At 38.7% G+C, this 23,788-nt stretch overlaps 1 protein-coding gene across 1 annotated transcript in view; it reads right to left on the minus strand.

The window, feature by feature from the left end:
* The window catches only part of LOC111156629 (FRAS1 related extracellular matrix 1), a 146,792-nt gene that overhangs the window by 72,742 nt on the left and 50,262 nt on the right, over positions 1–23,788 (minus strand). The window contains exons 11-17 of the mRNA XM_022517628.1: positions 23,219–23,309; positions 21,727–21,894; positions 18,190–18,398; positions 15,377–15,470; positions 11,395–11,647; positions 6,346–6,540; positions 5,081–5,266 (exon numbers count right to left, since the gene is read on the minus strand). Of these exons, the coding sequence (XP_022373336.1) occupies positions 5,081–5,266; positions 6,346–6,540; positions 11,395–11,647; positions 15,377–15,470; positions 18,190–18,398; positions 21,727–21,894; positions 23,219–23,309 (1,196 nt within the window). The remainder of the gene's footprint in view (positions 1–5,080; positions 5,267–6,345; positions 6,541–11,394; positions 11,648–15,376; positions 15,471–18,189; positions 18,399–21,726; positions 21,895–23,218; positions 23,310–23,788) is intronic.

Consider the following 23,788-nt stretch of genomic DNA (forward strand, 5'->3'; position numbering starts at 1 on the left):
TTTCATATGAAGGCAAAACAAGAGCCAATCAATTATGTGCCTACTTGACATACACATCAAGCGACAGGTTGGATTGAGTGGAATTAGCTGACCTGCTGTTTTGACATCGCCTTAAATCAAAAAGAGAAAAATGCTCTACGTTGAGCATTAAGTCACAGACCAAACTGTGTACCTTTAATGCAATAAATCTTTCCCCCCCAGCTTTACTGAGATATAACTGCCATGTAACATTGTAAGTTTAAGATTTAGTTAACACATTATCCACCTCACGTGATTACTGTTTTGTTGTTGTTATAGTGGGAACATTAAAATTCTACTCTCAAATCAACTTTAAAGTATACAATATAGTATTAATTATAGTCACCATGCTGTACCTTAGCTTCCTGGAAATTATTCATTTTATAACTGAAAGTTTGTACCCTTCAACCACCCTCTCTCCATTTTCCCCCACCCGTCAGCCCCTGGTAACCACTATCCTATGAGTTTCTACAAATTCAATGGTCTTAGGTTCCACATGTAAGTGAGATCATACAGTACTTGTCTTTCCCTAATGAATTTCACTTGGCATAATGCCCTCGAGGTCCATATATGTTCTGCAAATGGCAGGATTTCCTTCTTGTCATGGCTGTATAATATTCTATTACATATTTATATAACATTTCCTTATCCATTCATCTATCAGTGGACATTTAAGTTGTTTCCATGTGTTGGCTATTGTGAATAATGTTGCAATAAACATGGGAGTATAGATATTTCTTCGATAGCCTGTTTTCATTTCCTATACACCCAGAAGTGGAATTGCTACATCACATGGTAGTTCTATTTTTAATTTTTTGAGGAATCTCCATAGTGGCTGTGCCAATTCACATTCTCACCAACAGTTCACAAGGATTGCATTTTCGTCACATCCTCACCAGCATCTGTTATCTCTTGTCTTTTTGATAAGAACTATTCTAACAGGTGGGAGGTGATACCTCTTGTGGTTTAGATCGACATTTCTCTGATGATGAGTGATGTTGAGCACCTTTTCTTGTACCTGTTTGCCATTTGTTCATCTTCTTTGGAGAAATGTCTATCCAAGTCTTCTGCCCATTTTTAAATCAGATTATTTAGATTCCTTTGCTATTGAACTGTAAGAATACCTTATATATCTTAGGTATTAATCCCTTATCAGATATATGGGTTACAAATATTTTCTCCCATGCCGCAGACTGCCTTTCCATTTTGTTGTTTCTTTTGCTCTGCAGAAGTTTTTTCGTTTGATATAGTCCTACTTTGTTGATTTTTGCACTTGTTGCTTTTGGTGTGAAATCCAAAAAACCATTGCCAAGACCAATGTCAAGGGGTTTACCACCTCCATTTTCTTCTAGGAGTTTCATGATCTCGGGTTTTACATTCAAGTCTTTACTTTGAGTTCATTTTTTTTTTAGCATGGTGTAAGGCAGTGGTCCATTTTCATTCTTTTGCATACTGCTGTCCAGTTTTCCCAACACCATTTATTGTCTTTTTCCATTTGTATATTGTTGGCTCTTCTGTCATGAATTAAATGACCATATATGAGTGCATTTACTTCTAAGCTCTCTGTACTGTTCTATGGACCTACATGCCTATTTTTAAGCCAGCACCATACTGTTTTGATTAGTATAGCTTTGTAATATAGTTTGAAATCAGATAACATGATGACTCCAGCTTTGTTCTTTCTCAGGATTGCTTTGGCAATTCAGGGCCTTTTGTGGCTCCACAGAAATTTTAGCATTGATTTTTCTATTCCTGTGAAAAATGTCGTTTGAATTTTGATAGTGATTGCCTTGAATCTATAAACGGCTTTGGGTAGTATGGACATTTTAACAACATTAACACTTTCAATTCATGGATATATCTTTCCATTTTTTCTGTCTTTCTCAAGTTCTTCCATCAAGACATCAATTCTATGTCTTACAGTTTTTGGTGTATAAATCTTTCACTTCCTTGGTTAAACTTATTCCTAAGTATTCTATTGTTTTTTATGTTATTGTAATTGAAATTGTTTTATTTCTTTTTCAGATAGTTCATCGTTGGTGTATAGAAATACAACTGATCTTTTTATGTTGATTTTGTATCCTAAAACTACTTAATTTGCTGACCTGTTCTACAGTTTTTTGGTGAAATCTTTAAAAATTTTTTACTTCTTTAAAAAATTTTTACATATAATATCATCTATAAACAGAGCCAATTTTACTTCTTCCATTTATTTTGATGCCTTTTATTTCTTTTTCTTGCCTAATTACTCTGGCTGGGATTTTCAGTATTATGTTGAATAGGAATGGTAAGAGTGGGCATACTTGTTTTGGTCCTCATCTTGGAGAGTAAGTTTTTAACCATTCACTATTGAGTAGGATGCTAGCTGTGATTTTGTCCTTTATGCCTTTTATTATGTTGCAGTATATTCCTTCTATACCAAATTTGTTGACAGTTTTTATTATAAAACACTGTTGAATTTTACAAATGCTTTTTTAGTATCGATAGAGATGATCATAGAATTTTTGTCCTTTCTATCAATAGTGAATCACATTTATTGATTTGCTCATGTTGACCACCCTTGTATCCCAGGTATAATTTCCTCTTAATCATGTGTATGATTTTTTTTAACGTGCTACTGAATTCAGTTTGTTAATATTTTGTAGGGAATTTTTGCATCTATAGTCTTCAGGGATGTTGGTCTGTGGTTTCTTTTTATAGTATCCTTACCCGGCTTTGGTATCAGGGTAATTCTGGTGTTAAAAATGAGTTTGGGAGTTTTTCCTCCTATTTGATTTTTTTTGCAAGAGCTTAAATATGGTGTTAACTCTTCTTTAAAAATTCAATAGAACCAGTAAAGACATCTGGTCCTGGGCTTTTCTTGCTTAGAGGTTTTTGGTTACTGATTAAATCTCCTTACTCGTTATTGGTCTATTCAGGGTTTTTAGTTCACAACTCAGACTTGGTAGTTGGTAGGTTGTATGCTTCTAGGAATTTATCCATTTCTTTAAGATTGTCTAATTTGTTGATGCATAATTGTTCATAATAGTCTCTTATGATCCTCTGTATATCTGTGACATCAGTTGTAATATCTCTTCTTTCATTTCAAGTTTTATTTATTTAAGTCCTCTCTTTTACATGGTAAGGATAGGTGAAGGTTTGCCAATTTCATTTATCCTTTTGAAAGATCATGTCCTAGTTTCATTAATCTTTTCTATTGTTCTTCTAATCTCTACTTCATTTATTTTTACCGTGATCTTTTCTCCTTTCTGCTAACTTTAGGTTTATTTTGTTCTTATTTTTCTAGTTCCTTGAGTTATAAAGTTAGGCTGTTTATTTGAGGTTTTTTGTTTTTTGTTTTTTGTTTTTTTAATGGAAGCAATTATTACTATAACTTTCCCTCTTAGCACTTCTTTTGCTGCATCTAATATTTTGGTATGTTGTGTTTCCATTTATGTTTCGAGATCTTCTTTCCTTTTTCCAGTTTTATTAAGACATAATTGACATACATCACTGTGTAAATTTAAGGTGTAGAGCATGAGGGTCTGATTTACATATATGGTGAAATGATTACAACAGGTTCAGCTAATATCCATCTTCTCTTATAGATGTGATTAAAAAAGGAAAAAAAGAAACAAAATTTTCCCTTGTGATAAGAACTCAGGATTTTTTTTTAAATTTCATCTTTGACTCACTGGTTGTTCAGGAGTATCTTCATTTACACATACTTGTGAATTTTCTACTTTTTCTCCATTATTGATTTTAATTTCATACCATTGTGGTTAAAAAGATACTTGGTATGACTTTGTTCTTTTAAAATTTGCTAAGACTTATTTTGTGACAGATCATATGATCTATCCTGGAGAATGTCCCACATATGTTTGAGAAAAATGTGGATTCTGCATTTGTTGGATGGAATGTAATGTATATGTCTACTGGGTTCCTTTGGTTTAATATACAGTTTAAGTCCACTATTTCCTTGTTGATTTTCCGGCAGATGATCTACCCACTGTTGAAAGTGGAGTACTGAAGTCCCCTACTATTATTGCATTGTTGTCATTACTTCCTTCAGATCTGTTAGCACATGCTTAATATTTTAAGGTGTTCCAATGTTGTATGCATGTAAGTTTACAACTGTCATATTCTCTTGAGGAATTGACTCCCTTGTCATTTTACAGTGATCCTCTTTGTCTCTTGTTACAGTTTTGACTTAAAGTCTATTTTATCTGTTATAAGGACACTTTCTCTCTTTTGATTTCAATTTGTATGGAATATTTTTTTTCCCATTCCTTCATTTTTGAGCCTATGTGTGTCCCTGAACCTGAAGTTAGTCTCTCATAGGCACCAAATAGTTGTTTTTGTTTTGTTTTTCTTTATATTCAATCAGTCACTCTATTAATACAACTAATCTTAAACCCAGCCTTTCTCATAGTTAACCTGGATATGCCCCAAAAAGTTTTTAAAGAATCATTTAGTTCATTTATTTCTAAGGTGTTATCCTTGGATAAATAAATAAAGTGTATTTGAATAATTTTTATTTTATTAAATAAAAAAAGTGTATTTGAATAATTTTTATTTTAGTTGTTTTTGCCTGAAATACAAGAGCTATTTAAATATCTGAGATACAATTTGGTTCCAAAATTAAAGTCATCACCTTCAACATTTCAGGCTCTCTTTCTGTTATACCCCTGATACATATCCTAATCTTTTCTGCCAATGTCTAGTAAAAGTGCTAAAAGATTGAGAGGAGACCTATAAGCTCCCACCAGACTTATTCTATCACAGTATTCTGTGTTGCTCTGAAGGTCTTTTAAAATGTTCTTTCTTCCCTACTTATTCTTATAGGTTTCATAAGTGAAATTCCATTTTATTTGAAGTAAACTCCCATATGTGGGGCACTTCAAGATAGAAAATTAAAATGAAAAACAGCAAGATTCAAAAGTACCCACTATAATAACAACTCCTTGAGTGTACATAGTGCTCTGAACATTTCTGAAGTTCCTACGCAGTCATTAAGCATGATCTAGCCAGTCAGAAACGTAGACATAGGCGAGTTATCACCGGTCACTAAGCCATGACTTACCTATGCTTACACCCATGTTGCTTTTTTCAAAACCTGCAGAAGGAAGTGTGTTCTCAAGGTAGCCAAACTGGGGAGAAGAAACCAAAACAAATTCCAAGTCGTCTCCTGCAGTGTCAGGGTCAGTGGCAGACAAATGGTTAATGGTAAGGGCTGCAGAGAAACCCTCATCTACCACGAACATGGTACCTGCATGCAAATAACAACGCAATTACAATTTAGCATGAAATCCTCTAATCAGAATAGTGAAAACAAAAGGGAGTGATTGCAATTCCAATTCAGAGAAGCCTCCCATATGCAAATATACTTCCATGGGAGATGTTCATTTCCTTTGGCATAATTTTTCCTTACAGTGAAAATATTCAGGGGTAATGGGTGGAATTTAATTTGACTTGTGGAATTATATTTTTTTTCTTGTACAAGCAAGCCAGACAATAATGGAAAGACAGCAGAAATACTAAACGCTCTAGGACAGCCCTTTAGTCATTCTCAAGGAACTCTGATTTCCCTTGTGCCTCTATAGAAGTGACAAATGAAAATAAGAATTGCCAAACCATTTTAATGATAAGCCACTAAATGTAGTTTATGTACTCTTCAAGATCAGTTGCTACCTCTGTTTGTCAGAGCGTTAATTGCCTGCGAGCTATTATGAATTGCTCATAACGAACATTTTTTCATGCCTTGGTGCTTAATTATTCTGCAGGGATAATGCTTCCTTTCCAGAACATTGCTTGGGAGATAGCTTGCAAATTACAATAACATCCATACATATGCTTGTATTTTTTTTTCTAAGAGACAGAACATATACATAATGCCTAAGAAGCGATGACTTTCTAAAAAGCAAATAAGGTTAAATGTATATAAATGGCCTCTCTGGTATTTTCATTCTGCTCTAATAGAAATTATTATGGCTAAAATAAATTACTCTCTCCCCAGCAGGCAAATGATATTTTCCCACGTGAAATAAAACCAGAATATTCGAGGATTCCAAATGTTGTCCTCATCCCAACACATGCTCACTCACATGCAAACACACTCGCATTCTCTCTCCACACAGAATTATGCACATATTTAAACAAATAAATTCTTTTGCCTTGTTATCTTTTATAGATATGGAGTTTTCTAGAAATTGTGCAGAGGCAATTCTCGCAGGCAATTCTGCGTGATAGTTTTCCATTTTAACTATTAGTCAAGTGCACTACTTCACTAAACCACAGGCATGATACGAGATGAAATGATGGAACGTTGATAGAAAAAAACATTGTCACCTATTGCAATTGAAGGTGATTGGTTGTCCACTGGCTGCACCGTGATATTGAGGTCATACACCGGGAAGGACTCATGAGGACGAACAGATGGATGAGGCCCATTGTAGCAACAGCCATTCACAAAAGGGCCGGCTTCTCCATCCGAAACCACCAACGTAATGGTATCCAAACAAGGCATCAGGCCAATCTCACCACCTGCAAGACACAACTACAGCTGAAACCTGACTTTCTTTAAAAATATAGAATACTAAGATGAAATCCACCCACACCTCTTCTACAAGCAAGAGTGGTGAGAAAAGAGCCTCAGGTGGCTAACACGGAATACTCAGTTTTATGGCTGGGAAAGGAAATCGTCATGAAAATAACAAAGAAACATGCTTGCCTATCTCTTGCCTCTGGTGAAATCCTTGACAGCCATCTCTGGGCATATGGAGGGGCAAAAGGGGCTAAAAAGAGTCTGACTGTTCACAAATGAACAAGGGAGAGGCACCAAGCTCGCCTAGTGATGGTTTCGTTCTTCCTAATTGTTTAGTGTTAGGATCAACCTCAGGGAGAGCAGAAGGCACCCTTGTCCTTCCAACTGCATTGTCTTCCCATTTACTACCTTAAATGGACAACCATCACCACACCACTGCAGTTAGGAGAAGAAGCTGGGAAGGAAGAGTAGAAAGACTAGGAAGATGAACAACATTTTTGTCATTTGTTTCAATATTTTCCTTGTTATATAACAGCCAAGATGTTAGCAAAATAGCAACAGGACATGGGGAAAAAGTGGTATTTATTTTTTTTTTCTCTTATTCTTTAGGGCTATGCGTAGGGATTTCATAGGGCCCCAAATGAAGCAGTGAGAGGAAGTCGGAAAAAAAACAAATGTCAGGATTAGAGAGAGTTTATCAGCAAAACGGCCGATCTGCTCTTGGGTCACTAATAGCACAGAGGTAGAAGCATTCACTACCCACAGGACACAAAAATTCTGCAGACGTGCTTCTGGTAATTCTCATGCATCACATTGAAAGTGCCACGAGGGAAGCAATTTTGTTTGAGTTTTGATGAGATAAGAGCACAAAAGATCAGGGATGTCATCTCTTTTCACAAGACACATTGGTCAAATCTACACAGTACTGCGCTTGGCATTATTCTACCTTACTTAATGACAAGGAAAATCAAGAGATGGTATCACCGAGCCACCACAGGATTGGAGAATGAGAAAACTGGGCTCATAAGAAAAAATAAAGTTGGCATGGAGAGAATTAGAATTAAATAATAAGCCTTTAATGTTAGAAGCAGTAACAAATAAGATGCCTCTCATTTATTCATATATATAAAAAATAAATTGACATAAAACGAATTTATTTCTCATTCATGGTAAATATATATTATTTAATGCCTCCTATGTGGTAATTCGTCTTCTGGGTGTTCCAGCAGAGAATCAGGCAGACATTTGAAAGCACCAAAAGACAGTTCAAAAGAATGTCAAATGCCAAAAGACCTGTTACGTGTCAGGCACTGACGCTATCTGATGGTCGAGAAAGAAATGCAATTTAGACTATCACAGGTGTGTGTATTAAAAGGAACCATATGAAACTGCCAACATTAAGTCATTTTTTTTTTACCAGTTAAATGGAAAACTCATATATCTCGGCCTGAATATGTACAAGGGGCTGAGGGTGAAGAAAGATGAAAGTTTTGGCAGAAAGGGGCATGGGGACAGGGAAAGAGAAGTCTTCCCAGAAGGCTCTGCTGGCTTTATAGTGAGCTTTAAATGATGAGTAAGTTACCAGGCAGATGAATCAGAGAATTGGGATGGAGGAAGGTGGACCTGCAGGGACAGAGAGCCGAGAAGACAAGTGGAAAAATCATTCCAGGAAGAGTAGGGAGCATTTTTAAAGAAAAAAAAAAAAAAAAGCAAACAGTACCTTCCATAACTGTGATTTTTTTTAAAAAAGATTTTATTTATTTGACAGAGATCACAAGTAGGCAGAGAGGCAGGCAGAAAGAGAGAGGAAGGGAAGCAGGCTCCCTGCTGAGCAGAAAGCCCAATGTGGGGCTTGATCCCAGGACCCTGGGATCATGACCTGAGCCAAAGGCAGAGGCTTTAACCCACTGAGCCACCCAGGCGCCCCCATAACTGTGGTTTTAATATAATGAAAGCACAGGATACATTTACAGAAAAGCTGGAAAGCCAGGCTGAGCATCTAGTCACAAAAAAGGCTACAACACGGGTGGAGAATTCTCTTGAATGGAGCATGGTGTCAGGACATGATTTACACTTAACACTGTTAACCACCGCGTTATTTTACAAAGTTTTTTTTTGAATGACTTTATGCTTAATGTTTGGAGAAGAGTACGTGGATAATGTAATTTTGCATCATAAAATACTATTTGACTATTAAAACTTACATTTATGATAACTTTGTAACATTGAATAACTGTTTAATCAACGTTTTAGCTGATAATCTCAATGTAAAAAGTAACCAACAAAACTGCACATACAACATGATCAGCAACCATGTAAAAATTATGATTAGAAGAAAGAAGACAGTGATGCCTGGGTGGCTCAGTCAGTTAAGCATCTGCCTTCCGCTCAGGTCATGATCCCAGAGTCCTGGGATCAAGCCCCATGCTGGGATCGAGCCCCATGTCGGGCTCCCTACTCAGCAGGGAGTCTGCTTGTTCCTCTCCCTTTTCTCTCCAACCCCACCCCGCATGTGTTCTCCCTCTCTCTCCCCCTTACCCTCTCTCTCTCTCAAATAAATAAATAAATAAATAAATCTTTTTTTTAAAGAAGGAAGAAAAAGTACTGTAATATTGAAGTGTTAACAGTGACCATTTTTGAGAGGTAAATAAGTGATTTTTTGAAATTTCATTATGCTTTTCTACACTTTGAAAGTTTTTTTTTAAATGGGCATGTGGTATTATTTTTATCATCATGGAAAGCAACTAAAATAATGGTGAAAAAATCACCCCCCAGGTGTGCTTTATAATCCACATACAGAGGCAAGAGCAGAGCCATCGAAACTTCAGGCCCTGTAGATCTGTGGTTCTTCACACTCTCTCCTGCATAGCACTAAAGCACTACCAATTGAGTCATTGGGAGAATGTTGTAAGGAAACATATCATTCAAATAACAAACCACCTTTCAAATTGGCAGTATTTCTGCTAATTTAGTAACACAGCAACAATAAAATACCCATCTGTCTGAAATGATTTGCCTCACGTCCTACTAGGTCTCATGGAAAAAAAAAAAATGAGTTCATATGTCCTTACATGGCCATCACACCAAAAGGATGATAAAGACATACACCTGTTGGTTAGCACTTGGAACAAGGCACTGGCAGAGAAGACAGATTCATCTCACCCCTAATGTTTCTATGTTGCTTTAGTCTGCCACAGGTGTTAAAATTATGTAAAAACCCACAGACCAACAGTGGTTGGTTTTTGGTCCCTTTTCTGCTAGTCTGAGATCTACTGGGGAAATCAAAATGAAGCGATTTGCTGTGGACCCTCAAGAGACATCAAGCAGCTGGACTCTGCTCCCCAAGCCAGGAAAATAAGCAGTGAAACCCTTCCTAAGACTAAATACACTTAAGAAGATAAGGAGATACCATTAAAATACCATTAAAAAAAAAAAAAGATACCATTTAAAAAATAAAAAAAAGATGTGTGGCTTAGTGATTAAAATGTGCCCTCCTAAGTAATTAACCATTAAACAATGGGCATCCTAATAAATTATTTTCCAAAGTACCTATAAAAATACCATTTCACAATATCTCCCCCCATTTCCAAATTCCTCCTTTTCTATCTCTACCCACCCCCCCATCCCGGGTTTCCTCTCCCACTCACTGCTTGTATTCTCCAGGTGTTTTCAAATAAGAAAGTGATTGGAATTCTGATACCTCTTACTCCCTTCACCCTCACCTGACCTTCTGTAGCCCACCCCACTTCCTGTGGAATCTACACATGAGAGCGGCATATGGATGAAGACACCTGAGATTGTAATCAAGCAGCAATAAAAGGGAGTGACAGGAAGTATATAGTATTATTACCGAGGAAGGGCACTCAAACTAGAGATCAGAAGAAGTGCAAGGGGCAGTGATTGATGAGGTACTGATTATGGGACACTGTTTCCTTTGCACATGAGTGGGTCTGTCTACCCACTTTAAAAGTCCTTCACAGCTGACTCTGGAGTATACTCCTTTGCAGCCCATTAATGCCCAGTACTCTCTCTTGCAGATAACAGATGTTGAATTAATATTTTCTTTATTCGAACATTTTACATGGGGAGCAAATGCCTTCTGGGTAACAATATAACAGAATGCCAGAAATGAAAGAACGATGCTAATAAACAAGCCTTTACTGTATCATTATCTGTCGTCCCCTGGTGTCTATTGACATGGGCACTACACAAAACGTAAGATATCACCTTTGCTTTTCAGGAACTCAAAAGACAGACAAGTTACTTCTTAGGAGCTAGCTGGTGATCTAGAGTAGACTTCTTTTTAAAATTTTTATTAAGTCATCCGTATGCCCAACATGGGGCTCCAACTCCTGACCCCAAGATCAAGAGTTGCATGCTCTACCAACTGAGCCAGCCAGATACCCCTTAAAAGCATAATTATAATTATCTTAGAGTGCTTAGTCCATGCATTTCTGCTATGACTTATGGATCCCAAACTGTGATGGTCAAATAAAGTCTTCTTCAAATTGACCAAAAAGGGAATGCAGATAACCTGGGGTGAATTAAAGTGGAAGCTTCGGGAACAAAGCAGCAAGAATACGTGTTCCTTCTCCACTCTGAAATTCATATTATGGAGATCAGAAATCCTTCTAAATATGGTGATTATACTTACAAATACTAAATATGGTGATTATACTTACAAATACGGTGATTATACTTACAAAAAGATTATACTTGCTTCTTTTTTAATGGAAGCAAGCATTAAGATTGTTAGATTATCAAACCCACAGCAAGAAGTGGGGTTATGAGTTACGACTCTGTGGTGGGGCTTGCGTCCGTTCACGCGCGCCAGTCGCCATGTGGTCACTCACCCGTGTGTTTGTATGTCACGGCCCCTGAGATGACATCTTCCTGAGAGAACTGATCCACTGTGACTCCAGCTTTCCTCACCACCCCATGCTGAGGCTCTCGAGCAATGACAAACATCAGCTTCAAGTCATCACTGTCCACATCAGTAGCAAAAATGTATTCTGAGGTGATGACCACCTCTTCACCCTCCGAGCAATGCATCATGGGGTTGAGGTCAGCCTTTAGGATTGGTGGCTCATCATTTACAGGGAATACCTAGGGGAAAAAATGCATGTGTTCGAGATAAAAGAGAACAATGACAAATTGCCCAGCTGGTAAACCATAGCTCAGCCGGAATGACAGGCATTTTCGATCTTCCAGACACAAGAAACAATAGTCATGGAATCTGGCCAAGCAGGCTATATCTTTTCCCCATATGAACCATCTTGTAAGAAATGGCCAACGTGAGACACATTTGAGGTAGGAATGGAAGGGTATGGTTATGGTTTGGGACTCAGAGCTCTCATTCATTTCTAGAGAGACAAAATATAAATGTAATGCAAAGCAGTCTTTGCTAAAGTCCCTAACCTCCTTCATTAAATTCACACATATTCCAGAGGAAATCTGGTCCTTGTGGTCTGATGCATTTACATTTACCACATCAGAGTTATTTATATTTCAAATTATTTGGTGATTACAAAGCTTTGGTCTACCCTCAACTTCTTGCCACCCAGGAAGTTTCTCCAAACTTACAATAAGCAGCAGCTTATTTCAAAGATTTTGAGCTAACTTAGAACTGCATAACCATTAAATCAATCCCAGGCTTCACCTCGACAAAACATTTTTCTCTTATTGTCCTGAAAATAAAGCTCTAAAGTAGAAAGGAAAAGAAGAGTAATATGGGTCCGCTCTGGCTCTCTGAATCCAACAGGATGATACAGACAGTTGAAAAGGCAAGTCTGTTACTGTTTTTTAATTTTTAAAAAAACATACATTTATTTATTTATTTATTTATTTATTTATTTGAGAGACAGAGAGAGAGTACGTGCGCAAGCAGGGAAATGGGACAGAGGGAGAGGGAATCACAAGCAGACTCCGCACTGAGCACACAGCCCCACTCAGGGCTTGATCTCATGACCCTGAGATCATGACCTGAGATGAAATCAAGAGTGGGCGGCTGAACCAACTGAGCCACCCAGGCGCCTCAAAAAGGCAAGTCTTGGGCGCCTGGGTGGCTCAGTGGGTTAAGCCTCTGCCTTCGGCTCAGGTCATGATCTCAGGGTCCTGGGATCGAGTCCCGCATCGGGCTCTCTGCTCCGCAGGGAGCCTGGGTTCTCCCTCTCTCTGCCTGCTTCTCTGCCTACTTGTGATCTCTGTCTGTCGAATAAATAAATAAAATCTTAAAAAAAAAAAAAAAGGCAAGTCTTTTAAATCGGAATAAAGGCCATCCTGTCTCTGAGTTCACAGTCTCAACATGGCGCGTGTGCTACTCACTTAGTTATCAAGTCTGGCCTGCAGAGACTCTCAACCCCGCATTTCCTGCCCCCTTGCTTCAACCATGGGGATCATTTTAAAATGTGGCTTTTATAACTCTGGTTTCTCTTCAGATCATGTAAATTTTTCACCTTTTAAAATGTGGCTTTCAGGGTGCCCGGGTGGCTCAGTCAGTTGGGTGGCTGTCTTCGGCTCAGGTCATGATCCCAGGGTTCTGGGATCAAGCCCTGCATCGGGTTCCCTGCTCTGCGGGAAAACTGCTGCTTCTCCCTTTCCCATTCCCCCTGCTTGTGTTCCCTCTCTCCCTGTCTTTCCCTGTCAAATAAATCAATAAAATCTTTAAAAATAAAAATTAAATACATAAATAAATAAATAAAACATGGCTTTCTTCGAGCCCCGGCCTTATGGGGGCCTTCAGCTGCTTCCCAACACTACTCCAAGAATGTTTTAGGCCTCATTTCACGCAATAGAGTGCCTCTGCCACCCCACTGCCTTTTCACCAGAAGACCCTGAGCTCCCCCCATCTCCAGTCTTTGCACCATCTCTGCACACTCTCTCTGTCCTGTGGCTCGGTAGGTTCAGCCTCAGCTCTTGGCTCAGATTACATGTGGATTCTTCATGGAAAACTTCTTTGACGACTCAGACTCACTTAGGGACTTCTACCATTTACTCTTTTTTAGCACTCCATTTATTCGCAGAACACAGCATTTTAACTAATCAATCATTTCAGCGATAATCTGTTTAATGTCTGCCATCATCCCCTGACCATCATCTCTAACAGAACAGAGACTTTCTTTGTCATGTTCATCATCATATCCCAAGCATCTAGCACAGGAGCTGGGCTACAGAAGGCACCTATTCAATATTTATGGAGTAAGTAAATGAAGAAAGGTAAATATGTATGTATGATCTGCACATCCTGCTATTTAAACAGGCTAACAACTCTACAACAAATATACATGAGATTATTTTCATATCTTCCTTTAAAGGGTAGTGGAATGGGGTAGTAGAAACTCAGATTTACTTATTTAATCAAAGGTAAAAAAAATATGCAATACTCTATTCTATTTTCTATTGGCTTATTAGGAAACAGTATCTTTGTTCATGTCCTCTGAGTGGATTCATTAAAGACGCTCTTTGTTACTGTTCTTGACTCTATCTGATGAAGGTCACCAATATATCCATGATGACCACCTTACAAAATACAAAATAGCCTCAGGTTTCAAATAGTTAATGAAGCCCAAAGGCAAATATATTTAAAACATTCTTCCAGGGGAGAAAACAATCACACATAATTGTCCAAAAATAACCTGTACTTCTGATTGACTTCCAAAGCCAATGCCCTTTTGCCTAAAAGGTAACAATAAACAGACTGTGCACACACAAATGAATGATTTGGGGCAAGTCATGGAAACTTCTTGAACCTAAGTTTTCTTGCCTGTAAAATGGAGATAATTCCTTCCCCTTCTACTGCCCTGTGCTGGAAATAATTCCTTCTACTTCTTAAAAATACTAGATGGATATGATTATTCTTAATTAATTATTAACCATAAAAATATCATTCAAACACATTATCACCACTAATTAAAATTTCACATCACAGAGATCTGACAAAATTCAAACAGAAATAGAATTTGGTAAATAACAGTAAGAGGGACATGATAATTCTTTCTGCAGACCTTCTTTTGTCACTAAGTATAAATACCTGTAAATCCTATGAGTTTTGTTTACAGACTTAAGTGTTCACACAACAGAGAAACTCAGGGGTTCCCATCAACCTTGATGTGCAGATTTTTTCATCATTTGTCCAAAGGGGGAAAATCATCATTTCAAACAGATCTCAGAAAGGAGTATATAGAACAGGAATTCATAAAGGGGCACCACACACATAAAGACATGGCTTCTTCTGCACAAGAGGGAAAAGCCCAGTGATGGTTGCTGCCAAATAAATATTTTGGAGTGTTATGGCTCAGAAATATCAGAATCCATTTATACACACACCATTAAATGTGTGTATATACACACATTTAAAAACCATTAAAAACACTGGTTTTTAAGTTAAGTATCTGGGTTTGAGGTCCAAGTGGCTTAATCTTTAAATGGATTAGAAGGAGAAGGCAGCATGCCCATTTCACCAATATAAGTTTGCTGTCTACCGCCTGTCCTGAGACGTTCAGACATAAGCAGGTATGCTCTTGTTTGGAGTCCACAAGTTTCAAGTTCTATAAGGAATTCTAATGAGACTTCCAAAGCAGGGGCCTGGCTGGCTCAGCTGGTTGGGCATCTGACTCTTGATTTTGGTTCTGGTCATGATCTCAGGGTTGTGGGATCAAGGCCTGCATCAGGCTCTGGACCGAGAGTGGAATCTCTCTATGTCCCTCTGCCCGTCCCCACCCAACTTACATGCTCTCTCTCCCCCCCTCTCTCTCATTCTTAAAAAAAAGAGGGGGGGGAGCTTCCAGACCAGATGCTTTATTTCTATATGAATGAGGAAGGAAACTTTCTACCTACCTCAACATGTAGTACAAATTCTGCTGAACTCGTGCCATCTGTGACCTCCAAGAATATGTCATCCTGAAGTCTCTCAGAGCCATCATGCTGATACCTGTGGGGATGATATTTGCCACTAACCCCTCAAGGCCACTGTGACAGTGGAAATGCCTGACACAAAAGCTCTTCCATGGCTTTGGCCACATGGCCAATAAACGAATAACAAAAAACATAACATAATCACGAAGTCACATACTGAACTACTCAAGTGTCCCTGAATATAAAAATTTGCTCCACCCGGAAAAATGTGTTATATGGATTCATGGTATGTCTGCCAAACCAAAATTAGCCCTTCAAGTTGCCACCATGGCAATGGGAACCAGTTGGTGTAGTTTTGCTTACTTACATAAAATAAGGCTGGGGCTGGGGAGTTACTGAGACAGTAGGTAAAAGAGGGACACTGTGAATCTTGATGAGGCCCCTCCTCCCCCATTTTTAAGCATGATCCTTCTGCCTGTACTTTCGATCTATTCAGTTCTTCTATAAAACTCTGATCTACGAATTATTTATTGCCTCTCTTCTGCCATTTTCTCTTTTCTATTTACTAGCTCTCTTCCACTCAACCTATAAAGATTTTTGAATCCCTCCAGACTTCAAAATATTTTTCCTTGAGTTAGCTTTGGCCCTACTTTTCTTTAATTTCCAGTCAAGTTTTATAACAGAATTGTCTAATTCAAAACTTTCCATCTACTCTCCAACCACTGTAGTGATACATGGTAAGTTCTAAACAGTGGTTGAATTGAGCCGAATTTTTAGCTCATCAATGATTTGTTCAAAATAAGAAATAAGCCCTAGGAAATAAAATTAAAAGTTACATAAAAATAATATTGAGGAGTACCTGGGTGGCTCAATTGGTTGAGCATCTAACTCTTGGTTTTGGCTCTGGTCATGATCTCAGGGTCCTGGGATGGAGCCCTGATTTGGGCTTACACTCAGCAGGGAGTCTGCTTGAGATTCTCTCTCTCTCTCTCTCTCTCTCCCTCTGCCCCTCCCCTCTTTCACATGCACATGCTCTCTCTCTCTCTCTCAAATAAATAAATCTAAAAAAATCGTATATCAATCATATAAAACACTTAGAGCTCCTTTTTTTTAAGATTTTATTTATTTATTTGACAGACAGAGATCACAAGTAGGCAGAGAGGCAGGCAGAGAGAGAGAGAGGAGGAAGCAGGCTCCCCGCTGAGCAGAGAGCCCGATGTGGGGCTTGATCCCAGGACCCTGGGATCATGACCAGAGCTGAAGGCAGGGGCTTTAACCCACTGAGCCACCCAGGTGCCGCATATGAAACACTTAGATATGAAAAAAATCCCAGGGTTAAAAGATATTTTACTCAGAACTAGTCTTACGCATACACTGGGTAGGGACTCAGGTTTGGGATTCCTTTCCAATGGTGAAGAAAGTCCACTCCCACCCCAGTATCCCTCCCACACACTGCCTCTTATGCTCCTTGATATTTTCATAAAAAATAGATATGTGATAATGTACTAGTCCTATCTTACCATACTAATACCCCTAAAAGAGCCAAGCAGATCTAGGAGTATACATCCAAAGGCATGGCTAAGGAATCAAACAGAATTTCCAAAACCAGACTCTTCCATATACTAACTGAGTGACTTAACCTCCTAGTTTCTTCAACTATAATATAATTTATAACACATAATATGAGAATACAACCATCGACCTTGTCAGGCTTGATTACTGTAAAGATTAAATGGGGGAAGAAAAACACAACTGCAAGTCCTTGAATTATATGTGCTGGCAGATAATAGTACTTTTCTAGCCATCGCTCGCTCCCTACTAAGAATTACCTAAACAGAGCTCTTATTCTAACATGTAGCTAAGAGCTGAGATCTCTAAAAAAGGGAAATTTTAATGAGGATAAGATGAGTAGTGAAAAGAGGTCAATATATTAGAGATCATGAATAAATAATGTAACCAAACTAAATTTCAGATGAAATTGATGTTCTTATGCACAAATTTGAGCTCCTAGTCAACTTCCAAGTGTGGAATTAAGCATTTGATGCCTAATACCTTCTGAGAGGTCAAAATTCCCATTTACAATTTGAACCTATAAATGAAAAGTCAACTAGTATATCTGTTTACCTGATCGTTGCTTTTGAGTATCTTGCATTGTTTTACAGAGAAGGCATGTTACTAAATTCTGTAGGAAAGTTTCTTAGAGAACTACAGTAGCAAGAAAGTGAAAGACCTCAAGGTGAGGGGAACGGCTGTAGGACCTTGACAAATAAATTGCTCTCTCTCTCTGTCAGAAACCCAAGTACCTCCCCAGCCTACCCTTCACATTTGCCTGCAAGTCCCCTCCCAGTACAATGAAATAGAAATTAACCCTAAGTATACTGATCAACAGAATTTATTCCCAGTTTCCACAGTAGTGAAACTGACTGTCCTTAAAGCCAAGTTCAACTATATAGATTAGCCATATAGATTATTTCAGTCTATATTCATCTAGTTTGGCTACTACCTCTTGTGATATGTACAGTTGAAGCAAATTTAACATTCATGGTAATTAATTTCTGTTGTTCAAATATCCAAAAAATCATTTCCACTGGTACAAGCTAGACAGATGGAAAGAAAATGTCTGGAGGGAAATTGAAAGTTTATCATTTCTAATTTTCAACTGACCCTTGAAGTATTAATTGGCTTGCTGGTAACCCTGAAAAAATCGAACAAACTTCTTTCTTTTACTCTGCCTCACAACTCATCCAGATGAAGGCCAAAGCATATCAAAAAAGAGATCCAGGAATTGTTCTAACCTAACTTTTAAGGCATGGAGGTCTCCCCAAGAAAATGTGTCTCCTGTGTTTAGAGGAAATCCATCCAGCTCCACACTTCCACACTGAGGCGGTCTTTGCAGGGAGAGATAGACATTGTCCAGTTTGGTATCCACATCAGAAACCAGAACATTCTCTGTGTTGATGATACACTGACCTCCCTCAGTCACTCTCAGGGAGTTGGTAAACACCTAAAAAGAAGGAAGAAAACATTCCATGAGCTTTCCCTGAAGACTGAGCTCATTAAATAAATGGAAAACATCTAGTACCACCTTCACATGTCAATTAATTTTTCAAGGATGTGGTAAAGGGGACAAGTTCATAGCTGAACATCTTGGCTGAAAAAATTTTTACTAAACATTTCCAATTCTAAGCACTGAGGTATACAAAGAAGCAAGGTGGATTTGTAACCTTGAAAGTATCTACATTTCATTTACCTCAGACCCCGTTATAATGGAAGCAGCAACCAAACTGGTTACTATCAGTGGCACTAAATAGAGGAAATAGTAATGTCCATCACCATGTCCACACCCCCCATTGCTGGAGATATATATATATATATATATATATATATATATATATATATATATATCTTCATCTAGACAACAAACAACACTTATATCAAATTCCCCTAGAGGACAGAATCCATCTCTTCCTTTTACCCTAAAAATTCTTAAATATTTGAGAAATTGGTTGGAGCTTTTAAGTGTCAAATGTAATGAGTATTTTCAAGATAGAAGTAGACCTGGGAAACTGAAGATTGGAGATTGAAGATTCCATGAGAAATACATTTATTCAAACATCAGACAAATAATAAAACCATAAAGATAACTTCTGATGACAGAAAAATCCACTACTCAACCAACAATTCATTTGAAAGTAAAAAGCAAGTCAGAGGGGTTGGGATATTTTATCATTACATTGCGACTTGGCAAGAAGTGTTCTATGGTCAAATAAGGCTTGAGAAGAGTCATGTACAGTATCTTCACCTTGGAGATTTATAAGGCATGTAAGCATACCCAACATTCTGAGATCCTACAGTAGAAACATTGGTGAACTTTGTTTAGCCTATCATTCTCCTAAATTTATATTACTACACAGAAGTAAAAGCAAGCAGATAGAGTTGGGGTACCAATCATGGGCTCTAAAGGTCTGAGGTGAGTGCCCCACCCATGTGAGGATACAGCATTCTTCAAGAAAGAAGCTGCTCTCTTCAGACCAGCTGCCGCTCCCAGAAGGCAGAATGTTCCTGAGGAAAAAGTTGGTAAAGAGAGTGGTTGGAGGGGGTGGGGATGGGGGTTTGGGGGGCATGGAGATGGGCAGAGGAAAAAGAAGTGAGCAAGGACAAGTCACAGCCTTCACTCAGAGTCCTCCTCTAACCTCCTGCCCACAAGGGCACAGCTGCCCCAAGGCAGCCCCCTGGGTCATGGAAATTATGAGACCAACCACCCTGAGACAGTTGCCTTCTATTCTTTAATAAGCTACCTCTACTAGAAAGGAAAACACAATACAAGGGACTTCTCTCCCTACAATGACTCTCGCCCCCATCCTTCCCACATGGCTTACTCCTACACTTTTACTGTTTGTAGGAGAAAGAAAGAATACTCCTTTTATTAAAAGAGGAGCATTATTTTTGAGACAAAGTCCACATCTGCCAACCTCATTGATTCCAAATTTGCATAAATTAGTACCCCGAGATGCTAATGTTTCAAGAGATATGCTCCGCTGTACTCTATGGTTTTCAAAATATGTATGTATTTTAGGGCAACTTTCAAAAAATAAAAGCATAAGGCTAATTTTCCCCAACTCATTCACCACTAACTGTTCAGTCTCTGCCCAAACCTTAGGTTTTGGGCCTTCCCAGTAGCATGATATTAAAATCACCTAGTGTTTATCACTCAACTCAGCTATCTGTGGGTATTTTATGCCAGGAAACCACTCTTGTGACTGGTTTCACTGAAGCTACTCATTTGATTTTATTTCTAATGGTCTCAGTTTTCTAAGGCATGATTTCTTTTGTCCCATGCACTATAGGAAAAAGAAGGCGCTATGCCACGTTAGCCCTGAGTCCTCATAGCTACTCAGTCTACCTTCAAACGAGGGAGGTAACTATTCACTTGAATGTTTCTAGTTTTCTCCACAGATCATTCTTCTCTAGCAAGAAGTTTGGATTGCTTTGCTTAAAACACTACTTATCTCTGTGACTGTTTTAGAAAATGCTTTGACTTCTTAAGATGCTGGCCTAGTTCAGTGTGTGTATCTCATACGTGGAAAAGGATGGTATGAATAAGATCTAATCAAATTAACAGACATTCTAAACTATTTCTTCCACGGGGAATGTGATCTGGTCCCTGACAGGGAAGGAATCAAAGAATATAGTTCGGATTCTTTGGTCTTTTTCGTGAGCTTTTTGGCACATCTTCTGCCAAAAATGGCAAGTTCAGAGGCCTGAGGGGGCCAGCAATGTAAATGAGTGTGCTGAGTGTGGTGGGGCCTCTGGAAACTGGAGAGCAAGTCGAGGCAACTGCTGCTCAGGGTAAGTAAGTGAGTTTACTCTTCCTAGAGTTCCCAAATTTTCAAGAGAAGTCAGAAAGCCAGACTTGATACGAAATGTGTGAATGTTGACAACTCACTAATTAAAAGTCTTGTTTGGCTCTATCAGAATAGCTCTGTGGGTTGGGTAAGCCACTTGGTCCCTCACAGTGAGATCTCTGCCCTCCAACTTTGGGCAGATGTAGAAATGTGGAGGAGGAAGCAGGAAAGGGAGCCTCAGGGCTCCTGACTGTCCTCCAAGCAGGTGCCTGGAAGGTGATCTCTTTCCTTAGGGGTGAGAGAAGTATGGGTTCTCATCCCTCTGGGTCCTGATGAATAGGTAATCCTACCTTGTCTTTCCACTTATGAGGGTAAAATGAGCCCAGAAATAGCCACACGAGTTAAGTCTGACCCCCTGATGGAGTTTGGATCAAACTTTCACTATGAAGTCCAGCCTTACATATAAGATGTAGACAAGGTAGCATCACCTTTGCAGTTCAGTTTTAATAAGAGGCCCAGCAGCTTGACCGCTTATACCAACACTAGGGCTGGGATGAGGATAGAAGAACCCATCTTCACTCATTTGAAAAATTAAAAACCTTATTTAGATTAGCAAGCTTAGAGTTGGCCTGCAATGAGATCAAATAAGTCCTTCCGGTTGCTAAGAGACCCATAACTTAATCCCCTTCCCCTGATCAGCATGTGAGACTTAGCAGAAAGGAAAGGAAATGAAAGAGGTTATGATAAAGCTTTGAAAATAATGCCAAACTCAGCAACTGGAAAATCTCACCTTTCAGACAGAAAGTCCCATGAGAGGTGAAAGACTCCCCTCCCCAAGCTTTTTTTCCTACACCGTAGCTGAAAAATTAAAAAGTTCTGGAAAATAGCCTAAAGGAAAGTTAGCATTTTTAGTAAGTCTTCAAGTCTTCCCTTTCTTTCCTGAGATCTTCCAGCCTTGTCACCTTTAATATCAAACATCATACATACCTCGGGAACTTGATTGTCCACTGGAAGAACTGTGATGTTAAAGCAGATCCCGTGCAAAGTGCCACCATGTTGGTTACTGATGGAAAAGGCAAACTGGACATGTCCTGGATGGAGGCCTATATCTTGCATGGGTGGCATGTAGGCCACTTTCATGTGGTTCACAGCATGCTGCAAAGCAAATTGAGATGGACACATGGGTGCCCATCTGCAAGGATCAGAGATTTTCAGAGAACTATGTCTCCAAGAACCATTATGTTGACATCGAACACTGGAAATGCCAATATCACTTTGAAGAGTCCAAAACCTCTATTTTCTAAATCACCTTTTCTAAAACCAGGAGGGAAAAGAACAAAGAAAGTAAATATGCCAAGTGCTTGAAGTCAGCCAACTCTATAAAAGACAGGAGATGTGAATTTTGACCTAGCTCTACCACAAATTAGCTATGTGATATTGGTCAAGTTAACTAAACTTGCAAGGCCTCTGTTTCTTTATCACTATAAGTGAAATAATAAAGTAATAGTACTTTATAAATATATATACTTTATAAAAATATAAAGTAATAGCACATGGGGTTTACATACTCATTTGCAACATCTAACTACTCTGAGATTAGGCAGAAATAGCCCTACAGACAGGGGTAGCTGCTGCCTAAGTATTCATCATTATCACTGTGACTCTTGGGGGAGTTTTCAGGGTAGAGTCCACAGGAAGGGGGAGAAGGTTGATGAAGATTTGGGAAGGCAGTAGGTATTATAATTTGAATATGTGTCCCCCAAAAAAGATACGTTGAAGTTCTAACTTCTAGTACCTCAGAATATGACCTTATTTGGGGATTGGGTTGCAGCTGTAATCAGTTAAGGTGTGGTCACAGGGAAGGGTAGAGCCCTTCTTGGACTGTAACTTGTGTCCTCATAAGAAGAGAGAGACACATAGAGAGAAGACAGACAGGATGACAGAGACAGAATGGAGTGATGATCCACAAGCCAAAGAGCATCAGAGAGTCCAAAGAAGAGCAAGGAAGGCTTCTCCTATAGGGTTTCAGAGAATCGCAACCCTACCAACACCTTGATTTCAGACTTCCAACCTTCAGAACTTCGAGACAGTGAGTCTCTGTTATTTTAAGCCACCCAGTTGTGGTACCTACAGCAGCCATAAGAAACTAATATGGTAGGATCTTGAGTGACTTGAATGCGTTGGAATAAAACCATAGGCACCAAGTCTGTAAATCAGAGCCCTGCTACTGGTAAAACAATACAAAAGGCTGTGTTGAATTATAGCAAGATTTTGAAATCATATCCAGCTCAATGAAGCATTGTCAAATAGAGAGCACATCCTAGTTAAAAGTGTGTAAGCAGAAAGAATGTAATCAAGCATTTGATGCTTTTGACAGACGTCAAAGGCCAACATTCTTGAGTCCAACACTAGGAGTGTCATCCTTTCTCTCAGAACACACCTCCATCATGTTTGTCAACATTTTAGCATAGCATCATACCTGAGTGAATGACCCCAGCCCCAGGGCTGCAGGATTTTTGGTCAGCTTTGGGACACTATCCACCATGAATAATTTCCCAGCATCCAGATGTCTAAAGAGAAATACAGGAGAACACACCAGTTAATTTTCCAGGCAAGAAACAACTAGTCAAAGAGCCTGCAACCAACTTTTCTGAAGCTACAAATGTTCATTGTAAGAAGAAATCAAATGTTCCATCTTTATATTCTCTCCTGCTGTTGTGGGGGTTCTAGCCTTCACTCCAGAGTCATCAATGCCATTCTTATGACTGCAGAAACTATGTACAGAATTTTCTGCTTTGATCTCATGAAAGGGGATCATTCTTCTCATTCTAAAAAATGTTTCCTTGCTATCGTGTACATGACACAAGCCTCAGGTATACTCATGTCGCTTTTCTGATTGGGGTCATACAATATGACCATTTTGTGGCCTGCAGTGTCTGAAAATAGTGTTATAAAGATTCAATACCTTTTATTAAAAAGTCAAAAATAACATTCTCTTTAGAAAAAAAGAAATGTTGTATGAAAAACAGATTAAAGACTCTTTGAAGCT

Source organism: Enhydra lutris, unplaced genomic scaffold (genome assembly GCF_002288905.1).
Source record: "Enhydra lutris kenyoni isolate GAN:26980312 unplaced genomic scaffold, ASM228890v2 scaffoldscaffold47, whole genome shotgun sequence".
NCBI lineage: Eukaryota > Metazoa > Chordata > Mammalia > Carnivora > Mustelidae > Enhydra > Enhydra lutris.